At 42.7% G+C, this 23318-nt stretch overlaps 1 protein-coding gene across 3 annotated transcripts in view; it reads right to left on the bottom strand.

The window, feature by feature from the left end:
• Nucleotides 1-1670: 1670 nt before the first annotated feature.
• Nucleotides 1671-23318, bottom strand: part of det1 (DET1 partner of COP1 E3 ubiquitin ligase) — a 45369-nt gene continuing 23721 nt past the window's right edge. For 2 of the 3 annotated variants that reach the window (XM_034177253.1, XM_034177252.1), the window contains exons 5-9: nucleotides 22913-23136; nucleotides 20942-21071; nucleotides 14208-14398; nucleotides 10856-11047; nucleotides 2152-2341 (exon numbers count right to left, since the gene is read on the bottom strand). In XM_034177253.1, the coding sequence (XP_034033144.1) occupies nucleotides 2152-2341; nucleotides 10856-11047; nucleotides 14208-14398; nucleotides 20942-21071; nucleotides 22913-23136 (927 nt within the window). Of the gene's footprint in view, nucleotides 2342-10855; nucleotides 11048-14207; nucleotides 14399-20941; nucleotides 21072-22912; nucleotides 23137-23318 lie in introns of all 3 variants that reach the window. The other variant, XM_034177254.1, reaches the window with a different exon arrangement.

The raw sequence follows: 23318 nt of genomic DNA, 5'->3' as shown, positions 1-23318 counted from the left end.
TTGAATGCATCGCAAATGATGAGTATTATTTCAGGCTTATTATGAGGCAATTTGACATAAAGACACACAGTATACAGAAACGTCAAGGACGAAAAAGATGAGTATCTTCTTTTAGTTCATTTTCAACATCTACACTGAGGTCAACTTTGAAATGACTTATTTGTATTTTACACCCACAGTAACACAGCACATTGTTATTACGTCTGTGTGTGTGCAAAATAACTTGGAAACAGGGCAGCAGATTTTCACCAAACTCAATATGAATATTCTGTGCATGAGCGTCTCTAGATGTTTAAGCTAGAGATCTGTCAAAGGGCTTTTAAAATATAAGCAAAAAACAAAAAAACAAAAACAAAAAAAACAACCCCCCCACCCCAAAAAAACATACATTTTCAAATATATTTCTCCAACCAGTAGTGCTACAGAAGGCATCCAATGCTTATATCCATCAGCCAGTCATTTGTCATTATATGACGATGTCACTAAAATGTCACAGAATTAACTGATAAACATTGATTACCGGTATGTGCGCACTCAGGGTATACATCTGATGTTTCTCCTTTTTAATTGGTACTAACACTATTTGCATTGTTACGTAACACCAGCTACAACATTTTTTTTCATATGGTGCGTCTCTACGTGATCCAGCTCGCTGGTGCCTCAGTATTGAGCAGTGAACAGATGGTTACTTTGGAGAGGTGGTGATGGGCCGGGCAGTCTGCCTGGGTAGTTGCCAACCAGGACCCAAGGCAGGTCCCACACCTGATCAAGACTAATTAGGGGATCTGAAGGAGTCACTGAGCGAAAATAAGTAAAGTATAATGTTCTACATCTTCAAAAGAAATCCAGTCTCACAGAGATCACAGCGTCAGCTTGAGTCTACTGTCAACTAGAGCTGAAGCAATTAATTGATTAATTACAAACTCTTAAATTAATTGACAACTGTTTCATTAATCAACAAATTGTTTTGAGCAATTTATGATTTATTTACTACGGTATGTTTTTACTCCTCTCTGGCTCTAAATGAAACATCTTTGGGGTGTAGCCGAAACAACAGCGCCTGACCGATATGGATTTTTGGGTGCCGATAGCTGATATTAGGGAATAAAAAAGGTAGTGTAGTAATATATGCAAAAAAAAAAAAAAAAAATTGCAATGATTCCTCATATTTTGACAACAAACCATTGGCAAAACATGTAATGAGCTTTACTATATATAAAAAAAAGTTTCCATGTCTGCAAAAATAATCTGCGAAAGGCTCATATCGGCTGATATTATCAGCCAACCAACATATTGGGTGGGTTCCATTAAAACAGCCATTTGAAAGAAACATCTTGGGTTCTGGACAGCACTGATCAACATTTTATGGAGCTAACACCTAATTGGCTAACTGAGAAAAGAGTTATTTTAGAAATTATGAAAATAATTATTTGCCGTACTGCCTGCATACACTTAATTTGAATTATTTTAACCAAATATATGCATGCAGTGCATTAGAGTTCCTCTGTAATCCTATAAACAAAACACAAATGATTAAAAAGTTACAGAATTTTATTGCCATTAAAATATTTACAAATTAAACATTGTTTAAAAAATGTAAAACAAAAACAAACAAAAAAACAAATTAAATAAAATGACATCTTTAGTCACCGCTGTGGGTGAATGTTTGTGAATCTGCTGGACCAATCATTCTGATATGAGCTTTCATTGCCAAGTAAGGAAAAAGAAAAGCACTCCAGCTACCTACAGCTCCCACCTCCATCTGGCATCAATCATGTTCTCCACATCTCCACGTGCACTTATCGCACCCTCTCCTCCCCACAGGTACCTCTTTGTTCTGCAGAGGAAAAAGGAAAGAGGAGGACAAGCAGTGCAGAAAAAAGAAAACCTCAGAATTGCTGCCGTCTTGGTGACTGTGAGGACGAGCGGCGGTTTGTCCGCAGAGAGAGAGGACAATGAGAACGGAGGCTAGAACGGCGGTTTCTGTCGCCTGTGGAGGTGGCAAACAGCAGAGTGTGTTTCATGCCTCCTGACAGAGGACACATTTGTTGTATTGTCACCAGCAGCTGGTAACAGAAGCACAACACTGCCACATGAGTCCAGTGACTCCCAGAGTTCAGTGCTGCTGTTTCACAAAGACACACAAACTCCTCACGCACACACGTGCCTCATGTGGAAGTTCACCACGTACTCTGCGTTGGTGCGCTGGACAGATATCGCAAATGGTTCGAAGGGGTGGAAGGTGAAGGCGACTAGGCGTCGCACGGCGTGGTTCACCGGCCGGCCCAACAGGCCCGCCTGGATCTTAAACTTCAGGAGGCCAGAGTCCCGAGCATAAAACCTGGTGGGTGAGAAAAGCAGTAAGAGCCAAACAGAAAATGACTCCATTAAATTTTACATTTAAGTTAGTTCAGTTCAAATCAGAACACAACAATTATTATTATTATTAAGATAGATCGGCCTGATCCGACCCTTTGTTGGTATCGGGTCACTGACTTATCAGATATCGGAGGGACAGGCCCTCACCACGTCACATATGGCAAATGAATACATGATGTGGTGAGCAGGGGCGTAGCACCAAATTCTGGGCCCTAGGTACTAGCCATATTGAAGACACCCCCCCCCCCCCCATGTTCTTTTTTATTAACGCAAACACCAAATTTCTAATGCGTAGTCAAACCAGGTCTAAATCATGTATACCTTAGATCACACCTGGGAGTCAGAACCCTTTTTAAAGTTGGGGGAGTAATACTGAGTTGGGGGTGCATTCCCGTCTGTTAAAATGCACAGGAATGCACCAAATCGCACCATTCCCATCTGTTAAAATGCACAGGAATGCACCAAATTGCACCATTTTTGTGCAATTTGGTCCCTCAGACCCCCCAACTCAATATAGCTAGCTTTCAAGCTCACCTCTCTTTTCAAATAATTTGGTTAGCAGCTGCTTTCCCTCATTTAGTTTTCTTTACCTGTCCTTTTTTCTCTTCTTTGAAATCTGGACTTTGATATTTTTTTTTTTTAGGAAAGACATTTTATTTCAGCATAAACACTAGGGCTGCAACTAACAATTATTTTACTAATCAGTTCATCGGTCAATTATTTTTTCGATTAATCGTTTTGTTTTTTTTGTTTTTTTTTACTTACATGTGAGTTTTGCCATTATTTCTTTAAGTGAGTTATTATTAAAAGGCCTTTGTCACACATCATCAACATTTGACCTTGTAACAAAGTTATGATATATTCTTGTCAAAAACATACCTGGAGTAGTGTTTTTTTTTTATTTTGCACATACATACATCACTGACGCACCACAAAGAGATTTCCATCAGGTTTAGATGCCTACAGCAACGATCTCAACCACTGACAACATATTACAGGAAGAGTCCACGAAAGTATTTTAAAGGACTGATGAAAGTGTAATATGTTATATTTAATAAGATATTTTCATGAAAAAAGACACAAATGTGCAGTTTACTGCATTTAATTTTTTCTTGTGTAAAAACACAGCTTAGATGTGGTTTGACCAAAACAAATCGTCATTAAACTTAATAAAACAGGGATGAAGTGGAGGTTTAAGAGTCACTAGGTGTTCACAGGAAACAGTTATTTGTATATTTATTTATGTTCATCGTTAGTTGGTTTAATCTTTTCTGCTTTGTTTTATCAGATTCTTTTTGTCCGTTTGTGGCATTATTAGTTATTATTACTATTATTGTTGTTGTTTCTATTATTATTATTGATCTTCTTCTTTGTCTTTCGGCTGTTCCCGTTAGGGGTCACCACAGCAGATCAATCGTTTCCATCTCACCCTGTCCTCTGTATCTTCCTCTGTCACACCAACCACCTGCATGTCCTCTCTCAGCACATCCATGAACCTCCTCTTTGGTCTCCCTCTTCTCCTCCTGCCTGGTGGCTCCATCCTCAGCATCCTTCTCCCTATATACCCTGGGTCCCTCCTCTGCACATGTCCAAACCATCTCAATCTTGCCTCTCTGACTTTGTCTCCAAACCGTCCCACCTGAGCTGTCCCTCTGATATGTTCATTCCTAATTTTGTCCATTCTTGTCACTCCCAAAGAGAATCTCAACATCTTCAGCTCTGCCACCTCCAGCTCTGCCTCCTGTCTTTTTGTTAGTGCCACTGTCTCTAAACCATACAACATAGCTGGTTTCACTACTGTTTTGTAAACTTTCCCCTTCACTCTTGCTGATATTCTTCGGTCACAAATCACTCCTGCCACCTTTCTCCACCCACTCCACCTTGCCTGCACTCTCTTCTTTACCTCTCTACCACACTCTGCATTACTTTGAACAGTTGACCCCAAATATTTAAACTCATCTACTTTCACCACTTCTACTCCTTGTAGAAGTATTCTCAGAGCAAACATTGCATCTGTAGTGCTCTTTCTCGGCATGAAACCATATTGCTGCTCACAGATCTTCACCTGTTTTCTAAGCCTAGCTTCTACTACTCTTTCCCATAACTTCATGCTGTGGCTGATCAGCTTTATGCCTCTGTAGTTACTGCAGCTCTGCACATCACCCTTGTTCTTGAAAATAGGAACCAGCACACTTCGTCTCCACTCCTCAGGCATCCTCTCACTTCCCAAGATTTTATTAAACAATCTGGTTAGAAACTCTACTGCCATCTCTCCTAGACATTTCCATGCCTCCACTGGAATGTCATCTGGACCAACTGCCTTTCCACTCTTCATCCTCTTCATAGCAGCCCTCACTTCTTCCTTGTTAATCTCTTTTACTTTCTGATTTACTCTCACCACATCATCCAGCCTTTTCTCTGGCTCATTTTCTTTATTCATCAACTCTTCAAAATATTCCCTCCACCTTCTCAGCACACACTCCTCACTTGTCAGCACATTACCATGTGCATCTTTTACCACCCTAACCTGCTGTACATCCTTTCCAGCTCTGTCCCTTTGTCTGGCCAATCGGTACAAGTCCTTTTCTCCTTCCTTACTATTCAACTTCTTGTACAGCTCGCAATATGCCTTTTCCTTTGCTTTTGCCACTTCTCTTCTCGCCTTACGCCGCATCTCCTTGTACTCCTGTCTACTTTCTTCATCTCTCCGACTATCCCAAAACTTTTTCGCCAACCTCTTTCTCCTTATGCTTTCCTGGACCTCTTCATTCCACCACCAAGTCTCCTTGTCTTCCTTCCACTGTCCAGATGTCATACCCAGTACTGCCCTAGCTGTCTCCCTCACCACATCTGCAGTACTTTTCCAGTTGTCCAAAATTGCTTCCCCTCCAACTAGTGCTTCTCTCACCTGCTCGCTAAATTTCAGACACCAGTCTTCCTCCTTTAGCTTCCATCATCTGATCCTTTGTTGAGCTCTCACTCTCTTCTTCTTCACCTCTAAAGTCATCCTACAAACAACCATCCTATGCTGTCTAGTGACACTCTCTCCTGCTACCACCTTACAGTCTGTGATTTCTTTTAGCTTGCATCTCCTATAAAGAATGTAGTCCACCTGTGTGCACCTTCCTCCACTCTTATATGTTACCCTGTGCTCCTCCCTTTTCTTAAAGTAGGTATTCACCACAGCCATTTCCATCCTTTTTGCAAAATCAACTACCATCTGTCCTTCCCATTCCTATCCTTGATACCATATCTACCCATTACTTCCTCATCACCTCTGTTCCCTTCATCAACATGCCCATTGAAGTCTGCTCCTATCACCACTCTTTCATGCTTGGGCACACTCTCCACCACATCATCTAACACACTCCAGAAATCTTCTTTCTCCTTCATCTCACAACCTACCTGTGGGGCATATGCACTGATGATATTCATCATCACCCCTTCAATTTCCAACTTCACACTCATCACCCTGTCAGACACTCGCTTAACCTCCAACACACTTTTAACATACTCTTCCTTTAAAATGACCCCAACACCATTTCTCTTCCTGTCCTCACCATGGTACAACAACTTGGACCCACCGCCGATGCTCCTGCTCTTACTTCCCTTCCACTTGGTCTCTTGCACACACAATATGTCTACCTTTCTCCTCTCCATCATATCAGCCAGCTCTCTCCCTTTACCAGTCATACTACCAACATTCAAAGTCCCCACTCTCATTTCCACCCTTCTAGTTTTCTTCTTCTCCCGCTATTCGTGGCAACGTTTTCCTCCTCTTCTTCGTCGTCTTCGAAGGGCCGTCAGAGATCTTTCAATATTATTGTTAGAGCAGAATTATGTTTTGCAACATTTATACATTCATCCTAATTATATTCTTTTACAACATTAATTGTATGGACATTAATAACATGCAAAACAAAAATTTATTTAATGCCAGTTTTTTGTGGGGCCCCCCCATGCTCTGGGCCCTGGGTACATAGTACCCTTTACACCCCCCCAGTCCGACGCCCCTGGTGGTGAGCCTGCTTTGCTTGTGAATCATCACGGTGGCAAATATAAAAGTAGCCTTAATAATTCTAGTAGTACTACTGGCAACAACTATGATTTCTGTCCTTTTCTGATGAGTGTAAAGGTGTGTTTTTGCTGCAAAGGGTTACACACTGCACTGCAGCCTTCTGCATATACAACCCCTGGCAAAAATTATGGAATCACCGGCCTCGGAGGATGTTCATTCAGTTGTTTAATTTTGTAGAAAAAAAGCAGATCACAGACATGACACAAAACTAAAGTCATTTCAAATGGCAACTTTCTGGCTTTAAGAAACATTATAAGAAATCAAGAAAAAAAATTGTGGCAGTCAGTAACGGTTACTTTTTTAGACCAAGCAGAGGGGAAAAAAATGGAATCACTCAATTCTGAGGAATAAATTATGGAATAACCCTGTAAATTTTCATCCCCAAAACTAACACCTGCATCAAATCAGATCTGCTCATTAGTCTGCATCTAAAAAGGAGTGATCACATCTTGGAGAGCTGTTGCACCAAGTGGACTGACATGAATCATGGCTCCAACATGAGAGATGTCAATTGAAACAAAGGAGAGGATTATCAAACTCTTAAAAGAGGGTAAATCATCACGCAATGTTGCAAAAGATGTTGGTTGTTCACAGTCAGCTGTGTCTAAACTCTGGACCAAATACAAACAACATGGGAACGTTGTTAAAGGCAAACATACTGGTCGACCAAGGAAGACATCAAAGTGTCAAGACAGAAAACTTAAAGCAATATGTCTCAAAAATCGAAAATGCACAACAAAACAAATGAGGAACGAATGGGAGGAACCTGGAGTCAACGTCTGTGACCGATGGGATTTACATACAGAAAAGCTAAACGAAAGCCATCATTAACACCTAAACAGAAAAAAACAGGGTTACAATGGTCTAAGGAAAGGCAATCGTGGACTGTGGATGACTGGATAAAAGTCATATTCAGTGATGAATCTCGAATCTGCATTGGGCAAGGTGATGATGCTGGAACGTTTGTTTGGTGTCGTTCCAATGAGATTTATAAAGATGACTGCCTGAAGAGAACATGTAAATTTCCACAGTCATTGATGATATGGGGCTGCATGTCAGGTAAAGGCACTGGGGAGATGGCTGTCATTACATCATCAATAAATGCACAAGTTTACGTTGATATTTTGGACACTTTTCTTATCCCATCAATTGAAAGGATGTTTGAGAATGATGAAATCATTTTTCAAGATGATAATGCATCTTTCCATAGAGCAAAAACTGTGAAAACATTCCTTGCAAAAAGACACATAGGGTCAATGTCATGGCCTGCAAATAGTCCGGATCTTAATCCAATTGAAAATCTTTGGTGGACGTTGAAGAAAATGGTCCATGACAAGGCTCCAACCTGCAAAGCTGATCTGGCAACAGCAATCAGAGAAAGTTGGAGCCAGATTGATCAAGAGTACTGTTTGTCACTCATGAAGTCCATGCCTCACAGACTGCAAGCTGTTATAAAAGCCAGAGGTGGTGCAACAAAATACTAGTGATGTGTTGGAGCATTCTTTTGTTTTTCATGATTCCATAATTTTTTCCTCAGAATTGAGTGATTCCATATTTTTTTCCCTCTGCTTGGTCTAAAAAAGTAACCGTGACTGACTGCCACAATTTTTTTTTCCTGATTTCTTACAGTGTATCTTAAAGCCAGAAAGTTGCCATTTGAAATGACTTTAGTTTTGTGTCATGTCTGTGATCTGCTCTTTTCCTACAAAATTAAACAACTGAATGAACATCCTCCAAGGCCGGTGATTCCATCATTTTTGCCAGGGGTTGTAAAAGCTTTACTCCAGATGCCGCTGCCTGACAGTAAAAAAAAAACCAATTCATTCAATGTAAACATCGGGTGTATTTAATGAGTTGCAGTTTAGTTCATACAATTGTATACAAATGTTTGGGCACCGTTGATAATTTTCATGATTTTCCTTTATAAATCATTGGTTGTCTGGATCAGAAATTTCACTTAAATATGTCATATAGCAGACGAACACACTGATATTTGAGAAGTGAAATGAAGTTTTTAGTATTTACAGAAAATGTGCAATAATTATTTAAACAAAATTGGGCAGGTGCATAATACAGTTTGAATACATTTAGCACTAATTATTGGAACACAAAATTGGTTTGCTCATTGACCCATGACCTCCTTACACAGGTGAATCCAATCATGAGAAAGAGTATTTAAGGTGGTCATTTGTAAATGTTTCTCCTCTTTGCATCTTTTGTAATGAGTGGCAACATGGGAGCCTCTAAACAACTCTCAAATGACCTGAAAACAAAGACTGTTCAACATCATAGTTTAGGGGAAGGATACAAAAAGCTATCTCAGAGATTTCAGCTGTCAGTTTCCACTGTGAGGAACATAGTGAGGAAATGGAAGACCACAGGCACAGTACTAGTTAAGGCCCGAAGTGGCAGGCCAAGAAAAATCTCAGAAAAGCCAAAGCGAAGGATGGTGAGAACAGTCATAGTCAACCCACAGACCTGCTCCAAAGACCTACAACATGATCTTGCTGCAGATAGTGTCTCTGTGCATCGTTCAACTATACAGCACACTTTGGACAAAGAGATGCTGTATGATGCTGTAATGGAGAGGAAGCCTTTTCTGCGTGCATGCCACAGAGTCGCAAGACTCTGACCCCACAAGACAACGACCCTAAACATTGCTCAAAATCTACTAAGGAATTCATGCAGAGGAACAATGTTCTGGAATGGCCATCTCAGTCCCCAGACCTGAATATTATTGAAAATCTGTGGTGTGATTTTAAGTGGGCTGTCCATGCTCAGAAACCAACAAACCTGAGATGTTTTGTCAAGGGGAATGGTCCAAAATACCTTCAACCAGAATACAGACTCTCACTGGAAGCTATATGAAGCATTTAGAGGCTGTTATTTCTGCAAAAGGAGGATCTACTAAATATTGATGTATTTTTTTCTGTTGGGGTGCCCAAATTTATGCACCTGCCTAATTTTGTTTAAATAATTATTGCACGGGGGGGGGACCACACATGCATGCACAGGGAGGGGGAAAAACACACACGCATGCATGCACAGGGAGGGGGAAAAAAAACACACACATGCACAGGGAGGGGGAAAAAACACGCACGCATGCACAGGAAGGGGGAAAAAAACACGCACGCATGCACAGGGAGGGGGAAACACACATGCATGCACAGGGAGGGGGAAAAAAACACACATGCATGCACAGGGAGGGGAAAAAACACACATGCATGCACAGGAAGGGGAAAAAACACACACATGCACAGGAAGGGGAAAAAACACACATGCACAGGAAGGGGAAAAAACACACACATGCACAGGAAGGGGGAAAAACATGCATGCATGCACAGGGAGGGGAAAAATACACGCATGCATGCACAGGAAGGGGGGAAAAAAAAACACACACACACGCACAGGAAGGGGGGAAAAACACACACATGCATGCACAGGAAGGGGAAAAAAAAACACGCACGCATGCACGGGGGGGCACACGTGCATGCATAGGGAGGGGAAAAAACACACACACATGCACAGGAAGGGGGGAAAAACACACACACACACATGCACAGGAATGGGGGAAAAAACACACACATGCATACACAGGGAGAAAAAACAAAGAAGTATGCACAGGGAGGGAAAAAAAACCCACATTACTGTGGATGGAGTCTGTTTTCTGTGCATAAAGCCTTGGTCCCACTGCATAATAAGCCATGAATAATGAGCCACGCATGGGTGTGTCAGCAATTATTTGAAGAATGATCCACATTTTAATCCGTCACGTATCCGCAACTAAGGCACCTCTATGTGCCTCTCTGTACCTCAAATTCTCTGTACCTCCACTTGTACCAAAAAAAACAAAAAACAAAAAAAACATGCTGCGTGGCTCATCATTCATTGTTCATTATTTGGTGGGACCAGGGTTTAAAGCACTCTGTGTGTGTGTGTGTGTGTGTGTGTGTGTGTGTGTGTGTGTGTGTGTGTGTGTGTGTGTGTGTGTGTGTGCCTCCACTATCAAAGCGTAGCATAATTATTCACCAGGGTGCTTTATGGATCGTCAGAATAATAACTGTCTGAAATCATACATATATATTTTTTCTTTTTTAAATTACAAGAGAGTGGGCAAAAAAATCTAAAGCATTTTCCTGCATTTTAAGTCAATATGGGAAGCTAAAAACAGACTCTCTAGCCATCATTGTTAATACACAGATTTTAAACACTGTGACTTCTGATGACAGATTTCATTCAAACTAATCAATATCTTTCACATATTTTATTATGGTTTATATTAAATGTCCAACACACATAAACACAAAACAACAAAAACAGTATAACTAATAGCACCCAGAAGGAAAAACACATTTTAGGATTTGTCCACTGTTTTCTCCACTGTGTCGGCATCCGTACCTGATGGGATGGTCGCCGCAGGTCTTGGGCCTCTCCATCACCGAAACCCACTTGTCATCATAGCTGAAGAGCGAGAGGTCTAAGTAAGGGCTGCTACTGTACGACTGAGCGCTGATAGGCAGCTGACCCAGCAGCCGGCGCACCGCCTCCGTGTGGCCGCCGTATTTAGCGTTCACGATGGTGTCCTTGAATCTAGAAGACAGAAAACATTGGAGTTCAACAGCAGTCATTATTGGTAATGTCTAACCTTCAGGTAGTTGTAGCCTGTTGATGTTTTTTTCCCCCCAATACGACCTTTGCTGTTGAGGCATTTTTCTGCAAAAAAATTAAAATAACAGTTCAGTTAACCCCAACAGATGACCACATGGCAACACTCAGCGAACATGTGGCGATCTTCATTCTCTGAGAGCCCCCTCCTGTCATTTTCACCTTCTCTGTCCATAGGGGAGGTGATGGTCTAGTGGTCAAGGCATTGGGCTTGAGACCAGAAGATCCTCGGTTCAAATCCCAGCGTGACTGGAAAATCACTAAGGGCCTTTGGGCAAGGTCTTTAATCCCGTATTACTCCCGGTGTGTAGTGAGAGCCTTGTATGGCAGCACCCTCAAATCGAGGTGAATGTGAGGCATTATTGTAAAGTGCTTTGAGCGTTTGATGTAGATGGAAAAGCACTATATAAATGCAGTCCATTTACCATTTATACAGACTCGCCTCATCCCGCTCTTCTTCTATGATAATTATCCAAAGACGGGAATTGCACAACTTTACACAATTTTCATCTCTAAAATTCTTCAGTTTCCAAACGCAAACTGTTCTTTATCCAACTGGCCCCTCGTTTACTGTCTGCCAACTCTTTTTTCTGTGCAGTGGCAGGTTAAATCAGCAGATTCAATCAGTTCTGCTTCATCGACCTCTTCACATTCGTCCTCTTTATCCATATTAAGTCCTAAAACCTGCCACCGTGAATCTACTTCTTTTCAACACCACCATCAAATCCTTGACATTTATCTGCACATAGAGCTTTCCTCTTTCACTGAAGTAGAACAGAGGAGACAAAAGACCCTAACACACATTAAAAAAAAAACAAAAAACAATAATCCAACAATTTACAAATGTAGTGGTTATTTGGGAAAGGTTAAAAGTAAGGTCCGAACCCCTGAAACATTTGGCATACTACAAACTGATTGATCTTGACAACTGTAGATTTTCTGCTATTCAGACAAGGAAAGTATTTTTCCAGCCACTATGGAGCCAGAAATGATCTGAATTATGACAAATACAATAGAAATTCCATCAACTGAGGTATTTTTTTTCTCCCTCTAGACTCTAAAAAAGTCTAGAAATGTACTCTGTAAAATGGAGTAAGTGAATGAACAAATAATACTTGACTAAATGATAGGGATGGGTATTGATAAGATTTAATCAACATCGATACCATTATTGATTCCCTTATCAATACCTCTTGTGAATTTTCTGTGTACTAAAAGTAGGCTTTACAGGTTTTCTATGTCATCAACATTTTATTGAGTCTTAAAGTAAATAAATATGAAATTAGTCACTGGATCCTTAAGGTCTGGACATAAACAAACTCTACATGGTGGATCCTTGATCTCTGGACATAAATAGAAATAAACAAAATCTGTAGTTTTTGTTAAAAGCATTTCTTTTCAGACATTACTGGCATGAATGTCTTTCCATACGTCTGAGCTGAGCTCTTGCATTTGTGCTGCACGTCAGATGTAATTCATAAAGAATACAGGACGTCTCATTTTGGAGGGAAAAAACATTTTAGTCGATTGCAGTTTATTGTCTGTATTATAGCTTTTGGAAAGAGGTGTCATTTGATTTAAAGCGGCAATTTGTTTTGAAGTTATTATTTCCGACTGGACTCTGTCTTGGCAGAGAGCTGCACAGTGTTTGGAGCTGTGCCAACGTAACGGAGGATGATTCTTGTTTCTTGACTGCAACAAAAGTCCCAGTTAGTGACTTTAATCCACACAAAAGTGACTCATGATTAACATATTTTAATGGCTTTGAGAGGGGTTAAGAAGTGGACTTGCCACTTCTGAAGAGCAGCGAATCAAAGAACCAATGAGCCAGCGGATCAAAGCACTGCTTCATTGGTTCACACTTCAAAGTGGATTCGTGCTGCAGACGCAGCTGATTACAGAGCCGCTGCAGGGTCTGGAATCAACGTAGAGAAATTATCATTTTCCCGACAAACACCCTCAAAAACAACGGCCGCTCTGAAAGACTAATAAGGGAATCTTTAAGCAAAAACAATATTGATATTGGTGGATAAAATTTCTTAACGATACCCAAAAAGATCCGGTTCTCGATATCCAACCCTACTAAATAATATATGACTCTGCCCCCTCCAGTTTAACACAATAAATCAAAGCAATGATAATAATAATAATAATAATCAAATCAATAGTTATAGGTTGGCAGCAATTTGCAGTTCATAAATAGTTATATAAATGCAGTCCATTTACCATTTAGCCATTCAGTATTTAGACAAATTAGACAAATTCCTCATAGGTGAAAACCCACATGGCAAAAAAGCTGATTCTGATTACAGCAAATCCAGTTTCATCTGTGCACTTGAGATTTCATGCAAGTGCAAAGAAGAAATTAAAAAGAATTACAGTGCCAAGAGCCCTGTGGGTTAGCAGCTCAATTAATGCCCAAGGCAAATTGGCCATTTTCAGCATAAAAATGGGCACCATTTCCAAACGAATGAATCTACGTAAATAACTGTGGGACAGGAATAATGTCAATGACCAATATTGTGCCCTTGTTAAATTAAAAGAAAAGTTATCAGACAGTCTTTGAAATAATTGGGTCCAAATACCCAAATTGGCTGTTTTCGGCATAAACATGGCCGCCATTTCCAAATGAACGAATCTATGACTATAATTTTTGATGTGAAATATGTCAACAAACCATATCCTTGACAAATTAGAAAAAAGTTACAAGACAGATTTTGAGAAGATTGCCTTTAAGTGTTCAAAATGGCTATTTTTTGCATAAAAATGGTCATCATTTCCAAATGAACTAATCTACGAATAAAATTTTTAGACAGCAACAACGTCCATGACCCCATATTACACCCTTGCCAAATGAGAAAAAAAAGTTATCAGACAGTTTTTGAGATACCACAAGAAACAGATGACGACGCCAATGACTATGACGGACACCGCACCAAAAAAACAAAACATGGTGACATGAAACAACAAAACAGAACCATCACATTTTTGAGTGGAATTTTTTTTTCAGGATTTTAAGTGTCCTCAGAAATGTCATTAATATCTTTCACAGAACTGTTGTCTTAATGTCAGAACGTGTCATTACCTTCTCTGGACCTGCCGTGCATAATTGTTGGATGAAGCAGAGCAGGGAAACTGGACGGCCTGACTGTGTAGCGTCGCATTTCTGAAGAGGTCACAGAAATTCTCAAACAGCTCCAGCAGCTGGTCAGAGGTGTTCTCAAAGACAGCCAGCACCTCTGTGGAAACCATGTTGTATACAACAAAGAACGACGGCTAGGAGGATACAAAAAAAAAAAAAAAAAAAAAGAAGAAAAAATGCAAACCTTTAGTAACTCAGGCCCATGGACTCAAGGTGACAACTGGATGTTTTGGATACTTGGATACCGCTGGAATGACTTTGTGTCAAAGGAGGTTACTTAGGGAGACTCAGATGAGTATTGCCTGTATTGTGAGGAATCATCAGCTTTGTTTTTTGTTTTTAAAGACATGTGGCACATTCATCTGTGAATGATCCCGCAGTACAAATACAGTGTTGTGGACCCCAGGAGCTAGGAACACGCCCATGTTTCACCTGGCTGCAGCAGATAGACAGTTACCATCTACCATCCAGGAACCAAGATGGTTTCAAAGTGTGGAGAATGCTGGGACATGCAGCTCCAGCTGCCAGACCTGAGTAATCAGTAGAGACTACGCTGGTTTGGGGCTATTAAATACTTAACATAAAGGAACAGAGGTCTTTGGTTGGCCATCAAGGGTTAAACCATTACGCAACAAGCAAGCAACAAACACGGTGTTCAAAATGTTTCTGTGAAGGCTCTCGGTTGTCCAGGTGGTTTCCATAGTAGAGAAGCTTGAATCTTCAACTGGACTGGGTTGCTTGACGTGAGGATGTTTCGTTTCAAATTGCAGAAGCTTCCTCAGCTAAAATTCTTGCTCTTGTACAGAAGAATAACAGAAGCTACAAAAGCTGGAGTATTAAACCTAACCAGACCCCTCCTATTGAGAGGCAGACTGCTATTGGCTAGTGACTAAACAACTGCTCTAATTAGCACCTATTGTGCTCTAGTTAGCACCCTCCTAATGACAGGGTAGCTGTCCCTCCTAACGATGGGACTGAACTGGATAAAGTGCAGAAGTCCCAAAGAACAAAGAGACCAGACAGACAGCAGACGGAGCCAAGAAGAAGAGGAGTGTCTCTCCCTTATTTAACAGGACTAGGGGAAAAACTACAGAGGATCTTCAGACAGCACAAAATCCCAGTTTACTTTAAACCTGTTAACACCTTGAGACAGAAATTAGCTCACCCTAAGGACAGGATCCCTAGTTACAAACAGAGAAATGTAGTGTATTCTATCAGATGTAAGGGAAAACTGTAATGAACACTACATAGGTGAGACGAAGCAGCCGTTGCACAAAAGGCTATACCAGCACCGCAGAGAGGGCGCCGGTGGACCTCAGTCTGCAGTTCATCTCCAACTTAAAGACACTAACCACACTTTTGAGGACAAGGAATTTAAAATCTTAGCAAGAGAAAAGAAATGGTCTGAGAGAAGAGTGAAGGACGCATTGTATGTGAAACAGTTGAAACCCAGCCTTAACCCTGGTTAAGGCTGGGTTTAAAAGGTCTGAGACATGCTTTGTCCCCTGTTTACAATGGGGTACTCAGGTCTAAGCAGTTTCAGTCTTTTGTTCATGGTAATGAGTCATTCACGTCATCAGGAGAGTCGTCAGGAGAGCGGTCAGGAGAGGTGTCAGTCCCATTGCTAGGAGGGACAGCTACCCTGTCATTAGGAGGGTGCTAACTAGAGCACAACAGGTGCTAATTACAGCAACTGTTTAGTCACTAGCCAATAGCAGTCTGCCTCTTGGTAGGAGGGGTCTGGTTAGGTTTAATACTCCAGTTTTTGTAGCTTCTGTTATTCTTCTCCACAAGAGTCAAATCAGAAGTCAGACTACCAGAGCAAGAATTTTAGCTGAGGACACTTCTGCGATTGGAAGCGAAACGTCCTAGCGCCAAGCAACCCAGTCCAGTCGAAGATTTAAGCTTCTCTACTACGGTGTTCAAAAAGAAAACTACAGGACCATGTGTTCCATGACTAATCACTGTAGGCAATTAAAAAAAAAAAAAAAATTAAACTTTTTAAAAACTTCTTTTAAAATCATGCATAAAAGCTAGACTTTGTGTACTGGTTGGGTTGATGTAATCTCAAATGACATTTGCAACATCCATCCATCCATCCATTTTCTTCTGCTTTATCCGGAATCGGGTTGCAGGGGCAGCAGCTCAAGCAAAGCCACCCAGACCTCCCGATCCACACACACCTCCCCCAGCTCCTCCGGGGGAACCCCAAGGCGTTCCCAAGCCAGCCGAGAGATGTAGTCCCTCCAGCATGTCCTGGGTCTTCCCCGGGGCCTCCTCCCAATGGGACATGCCTGGAACACCTCTCCAGCGAGGTGTCCAGAGAGCATCCGGAAAAGATGCCCGAGCCACCTCAACTGACTCCTTTCGACGTGGAGGAGCAGCGGCTCGACTCTGAGCTCCTCCCGAGTGACCGAGCTCCTCACCCTATTGCTAAGGGAGCGCCCAGCCACCCTGTGGAGGAAACTCATCTCGGCCGCTTGTACTCGTGATCTCGTTCTTTCGGTCATGAGCCAAATCTCATGACCATAGGTGAGGATCGGAACATAGATCAATTGGTAAATTGAGAGCTTTGCCCCCCTACTCAGCTCTCTCTTCACCACGACGGTCCGATACAGCGACCGCATCACTGCAGATGCTGCACCGATCCATCTATCGATCTCACGCTCCATCCGTCCCTCACTCGTGAACAAGACCCAGAGATACTTAAACTCCTCCACTTGAGGCAAGGACACTCCACTGACCTGAAGAGGGCAAGGCACCTTTTTCCGGTCGAGAACCATGGCCTCAGATTTGGAGGTGCTGATTTTCATCCCGGAAGCTTCACACTCGGCTGCAAACCGCCCCAGTGCACACTGAAGGTCCTGATTTGATGAAGCCAACAGAACCACATCATCCACAAACAGCAGAGACGAGATTCTGTGGTTCCCAAACCAGACCCCCTCTACACCCTGGCAGCGCCTAGAAATTCTGTCCATAAAAATAATGACTCCTTCAGCTTGATGGCATCCCTTACTTCCGGTGTCCACCACCGGGTTCGGGGATTGCCGCCGCGACAGGCACCAGAGACCTTGTGACCACAGCTACGAGCGGCCGCATCGACAATGGAGATGGAGAACATGGTCCACTCGGACTCCATGTCTCCAACCTCCCCCGGGATTTGGGAGAAGCTCTCCCGGAGGTGGGAGTTGAAGACCTCGCTGACAGAGGGTTCTGCCAGTCGTTCCCAGCAGACCCTCACAATACGTTTGGGCCTGCCAGGTCTGACAGGCTTCCTCCCCTCCCAGCGGATCCAACTCACCACCAGGTGGTGATCGGTCGACAGCTCTGCCCCTCTCTTCACTCGAGTGTCCGAGACACGTGGCCGAAGGTCAGATGATACGACTACAAAGTCGATCATTGACCTCCGGCTCAGGGTGTCCTGGTGCCACGTCCACTTATGGACACCCTTGTGCTCGAACATGGTGTTCGTGATGGACAAACTGTGACTAGCACAGGCCGTGCTTCCCGATCACCCCCCTCCAGGTCTCACTGTCGCCGCCCAAGTGGGCGTTGAAATCCCCCAGGAGAACAATGGAACATTTTAGCAAAAGGTAAAACAGAATGTGGTTAAAAATGTCTATTGGTGCAAAGCATAAAAGAGTGAGGAATATTACATCTTTATCCACCCAGAGTGCATCTTCATTTTAAAATATGTGAAAGTACATTCTATTGGGATTCATTCTAAATTAACATTTTATTTATGCAGCAGTGAGTGGGACATGATCATGAAAATACCAATTTCCTAAAAAAAACTTTGATAAATGATGCTGAATTTGTGAAAAAACATGTTATTACAATGCAATGGAATGGTTGTTGATGAGATCCACCCAGAAATGCTGAAGGCTCTGGGTGTGGAGGGACTGTCTTGGATGAGAAGTCTCTTCAACTCTGCTTTGAGGTCTGGGCCAGTTTCTAAGAAGTGGCAAACTGGTGTGGTGGTCCCCATATTTAAAAAAGGGCACCAGAGAGTGTGTGCCAACTACAGAGGCATCACACGACTCAGCCTCCCTGGTAAAGTCTACTCCAGGGTGCTGGAAAGGAGGGTTTGGGCGATAGTCAAACCTCAGATTGAAGAGGAACAATGCAGGTTCCGTCCTGGTCATGGAACAACCGACCAGCTCTTCACTCTCACAAGGATCCTGGAGGGTGCCTGGGAGTATGCCCAACCAGTCTACACGTATTTTGTGGACTTGGAGAAGGCATATGATCAGTTACCCCGGGAGATACAATGGGAGGTGCTGCAGGAGTATGGAGTGAGGGGGTCCCTTCTCAGGGCCATCCAATGTCTGTACTTACAATGCGAGAGCTGTGTTTTGGGTGCTCAGCAGTAAGTCTGACTCGTTTCCAGTGGCGGTTGGCCTCCACCAGGGCTGCGCCTTGTCACCAATCCTGTTTGTGATATTCAGGGACAGGATATAGAGGCATAGTCGGGGGAGGAGGGTTTCCAGTTTGGTGGGCTCAGGGTATCATCATTGCCTTTTGTAGATGATGTGGTCCTGTTGGCTTCATCAGTCTGTGACCTTCAACACTCACTGGATCAGTTCACAGCCGAGTGTGAAGCAGCTGGGATGAGGATCAACACCTCTAAAACTGCAGACATGGTTCTCAGCAGGAAACCAATGGATTGCCTACTCCGGGTAGGGAATGAGGTCTTGCCCCAAGTGAATGAGTTCAAGTATCTCGGGGTCTTGTTCACGAGTGAGGGGACAATGGAACGTGAGATTGGTTGGAGAATTGCCGCAGCAAGTGCGGTATTGCATTCACTCGACCGTACTGTTGTGACAAAAATGGAGCTGAGCCAAAATGCGAAGTTCTCAATCTACTGGTCAATCTTCATTCCTACTCTTACCTATGGTCAAGAGGGAAGAACTAGACTGCAGGTACAAACGGCCAAAATCGGTTTCCTCAGGAAGGTGGCCAGTGTCTCCCTTAGAGATAGGGTGAGAAACTTGGTCATCCGTGAGGAGTTTGGAGTAGTGCTGCTGCTCCTTTGCGTTGAGAGGAGCCAGCTGAGGTGGTTCAGGCATCTGGTAAGGATGCCCTCTGGGTGCTTCCAGCTGGGAGAACACCCCAGGGAAGACCCAGGACTAGGTGGAGAGATTACATCTCCACACTGGCCTGGGAACGCCTCAGTATCCCCCAGTCAGAGGTGGTAAATGAGCCCAGGAAAGGGAAGTTTGAGGGCCCTGCTGAAGCTGCTGCCCCTGCGACCTGGTTCTGGATAAGCAGTTGAAGATGAATGAGGTGAGTGAGTAGAACATTACTAAAAGTACTGCTGATGCCAGCTGACACATATGACCATGTTTCTCCTAACCCCCGCCGACATATTGGTTGACTGGCCCTTTCATGAACATTTCAGTACTGGTTTTATTTTGGGTGAAATGAAAAAGCAATTTTTATTTTACAGAGTAAATAATGCAGAAAAAAAATTGTTGGCTGTTGGAAACCATATCATTACGTAGTTTGTCCAGCAGAGGGTGCTACGACTATCCACCATCTGGTTCGGGAACTCACTCCCATCATCATTCTGGTCAAGTCAGCATCTCTTTGCTCCAGTGTCTCCCTCCACATAATAAAATTGTTATTTGACTTTTCCATCCCGACTCCCTGTATTTTGGATCTTAACCTTGTCTTCTGGTTTAACCGTAACATGATGTTATGTACTTTGGTTGGTTGCTTGAACAAAAATACCCCAAGATGGTGGAATACGCCAGCTGCTGCTGTTTGTCTTTTGTCTGCCATTTTTGTGTTTAGGTTCAGCAGTACAAACACGCATTACGAGTTAGCACAAGTTTTACACTAGATGCTCCTCCTGACATGACTCCAGGTTTACCTGGAGAAACACACAGAGCCCCTGGTCTTCCTAAGAGGTCTCCCATAAAAGTACTAACAAGGCCCCACCCTGCTTAACATTTTAGATATGATGGGATCAGGGGTACACAAATAAGGAAATAAACATTTTTATAAGATACTAATCAAAGTCTGGATATATTTTCCAAAACTGAATGGAAAAGTGTGTCCAAACATTTCACGGATCATCTGGATCAAATCACCTCCAACAAAATGCCTGTCAGTCGAGCTTTAATTACTTCTCTCATCAAAGGCCATAACACAGCGTACACAGATTATAATACAACGCGGTCAATTTTGGCTCTGCTTGTAATACAAAATCTTGAAACATTTCTACTTTTTCTGAAGAGGTTAAAAGAGATAATTAGCAAGGACACATGAAAAATTAGCCTTAATTAACTCTAGTTATGGGTATGAATGAGTGATGGGTCTGAAGAGGATCTTAAGGACCAACGTGTCCTTGGAGACGTGAATATGACTGTCACGCAGCTCAAAGAACAAAAGAGAGCAGCAGCAAAGAACAGCAGCAGAAGGATCAGGGGGAAGAATTCAGGCAAAACAGTGTGTGTTTGTCTGTGGATGCATGTGCATGTCTGTGCATGCATGTGGGTGTGTCTGTGTATGCATGTGCGCGTGTGTCTGCGTGCATGAGTGTGCGTGCCACTGTGCATGCAAGTTTGTGTGTGTGTCTGTGCAAGCATGTGTTTCTGTGCGTGCATGTGTGTGTCTGCATCTCAATTTGTATGCGTCCGTGTGCACACGTGCTTGTATTTGTGCACTCCTACCTGAGACGGGTCAGTGACTCTGAGTGTAACCACGTCTTCACTGGTGTATTTAATGAAGAGGTGATGTTCATCCAACAGCTGCATCTTCCACATCCTCAGCCTCCTCAGCTGGTCAAAAAACTGAAAGAATCTGACGCCAAGAGACCGCAACGTCGATATGGATCATTTTGGTCTGAACAGTACTGTTGTTGATGCATCGTTAACTGTGTCTGTGTGTGTATATACACTCACAACAACTGAAGCCATTCTGACAAACTAAAACATCACTATAAACCCCAGAGTAATATAAATCACAGTCATCATCAGTTCAAGGGGAAGGGATGAACCAACCCAGGAACCACTCACACCACTGGTGGTACCGTGCATCCAGCAAGTATTCACAGCGCTTCACTTTTTCTACATTTAAAAAAAATAAAATAAATCTTACAGCCATAGTCCAAATTGGATGTTCATTTTTTCCACTCAAAATTCTGAACACAATACCCCATAATGATAACATGAAAGAAGTTAATATTTATTAAAATAATAATAATAATAAAAAAACCTTAGAAATCACATGTACAAGTATTCACAGTCTTTGCCATGAAGCTCAAAATTGAGTTCAGGTGCCTCCTGTTTCCACTGATCATCCTTGAGCTGTTTCTACAGCTTCAATGGAGTTCACCTGGAGTAAATTCAGTTGATTAGACATGATTTGGAAAGACACACACCTGTCTCCATATAAGGTCCCACTGTTGACATAGCATAAACCAAGCATGAAGTCAAAGGAATTGTCTGTAGACCTCCGAGACAGGAGTGACTGGAGGCACAAATCTGTGGAAGGGTACAGAAACATTTCTGCTGCTTTGAAGGTCCCAATGAGCACAGTGGCCTCCATCATCCGTAAATAGAAGAAGTTCAGGTCCACCAGGACTCTTTCTAGAGCTGGACGCCGGTTTAAACTGAGCAATCGGGGGAGAAGGGCTTTGGCAGGGAGGTGACCAAGAACCCGATGGTCACTCTGTCAGGACTCCAGCATTCCAGAGGAATGGAGGAGCCAAGAAACCCTACAGTGAAGCATGGTGGTGGCAGCATCATGCTGTGGGGATGTTTTTCAGCGACAGGAACTGGGAGACTAGTCAAGATTGAGGGGAAAGTTGAATGCAGTAAAGTACAAAGACATCAGGATGAAACATCCTTGACTGCCTCAGCCAGAGCTCACAGCTGAATCTGATTGAACATCTCTGGAGAGATCTGAAGATGGCTGTGCACCAACACTCATCCTGATGGAGCTTGAGAGGTGCTGCAAAGAGGAATGTGCAAAACTGCCCAAAGATAGATGCACCAAGCTTGTGGCATCATATTCAAGAAGACCTGAGCCTGTAATTGCTATTAAGCAAAGGCTGTCATTACTTAAGTACATGTGATTTCTTAGTTTTTTATTTTTAATAAATTAGCAAAAAAAAAAAAAAAACTTTTTTCATGTTGTTATTATGGGGTGTTGTGAGGAGAAGTTTGAGGGAAAAAAATGAATTTACTCCATTTTGGAATAAGGCTGTAACACAACAAAATGTGGAAAAAGTCAAGGACTGTGGTAGAGAAGCTTGACTCTCTTGTAGAGAAGAAGTGGACATGAATCTCTACAAGAGTCAACACAGAAGTCAGACTACCAGAACAAGAAATTTAGTTGAGGAAGCTTCTGCGATTATAAGCGAAACGTCCTTGCGTGAAGCAACCTAGTCCAGTCGCAGATTCAAGCTTCTCTACTATGGAAACCACCCGGACAACTGAGAGCCTTCACAGAAACATCAAGCTCTGTGAATACTTTCCGGATGCACTGTGCACAAGAATCACTTCTGACCCTTTCACTTCACTGACTCGGTGTTCTTGAACTTTGCTGTGCTGTATTATTTAAATGTTCCCAAATGCATCATGTGAAATGCTTTGGCATCATCTCGTATGATGATGCTTCTTGATCCATGTGGGCTTTACCTTCTCTTGGCAGTGGCGCTGCCATCCTGCTCAGCCTTCCTCCACAGGTAGACCAGCAGCCGGTGCTTCAGCGAGTTGATGGTTTTGTCGGTGTAGAGTCGAGGAAAGCCAGGCTGGCTCTCTGCCTGAGCCTCTGTGTAAACAGCTGAAAGCGTCAGGAGGTCGTCTTCATAACAGAACCGCCCGATCGTTCTTACATCCAGGAATGTTCCCTCTGAAGTCACCTGGAAAAAAAACGTGAGGGGAGAACAGGACTGATTAAACCATACAGTACACATGCGACAGTTCGGTGCACAGGACTGTATGAGGAATACACTGTATAACTCTGTACAGTATGATTATAAACACATGCGTATTTGTTTCCATAAGTCAGCAACATTCCAGCGAGCTGTGCTGCTCACGTCCA

Source organism: Thalassophryne amazonica, chromosome 8, assembly GCF_902500255.1.
Source record: "Thalassophryne amazonica chromosome 8, fThaAma1.1, whole genome shotgun sequence".
Lineage (NCBI taxonomy): Eukaryota > Metazoa > Chordata > Actinopteri > Batrachoidiformes > Batrachoididae > Thalassophryne > Thalassophryne amazonica.
The sequence above is the reverse complement of the archived record's forward strand: the minus strand, read 5'-3'. Positions and strand labels throughout refer to the sequence as shown.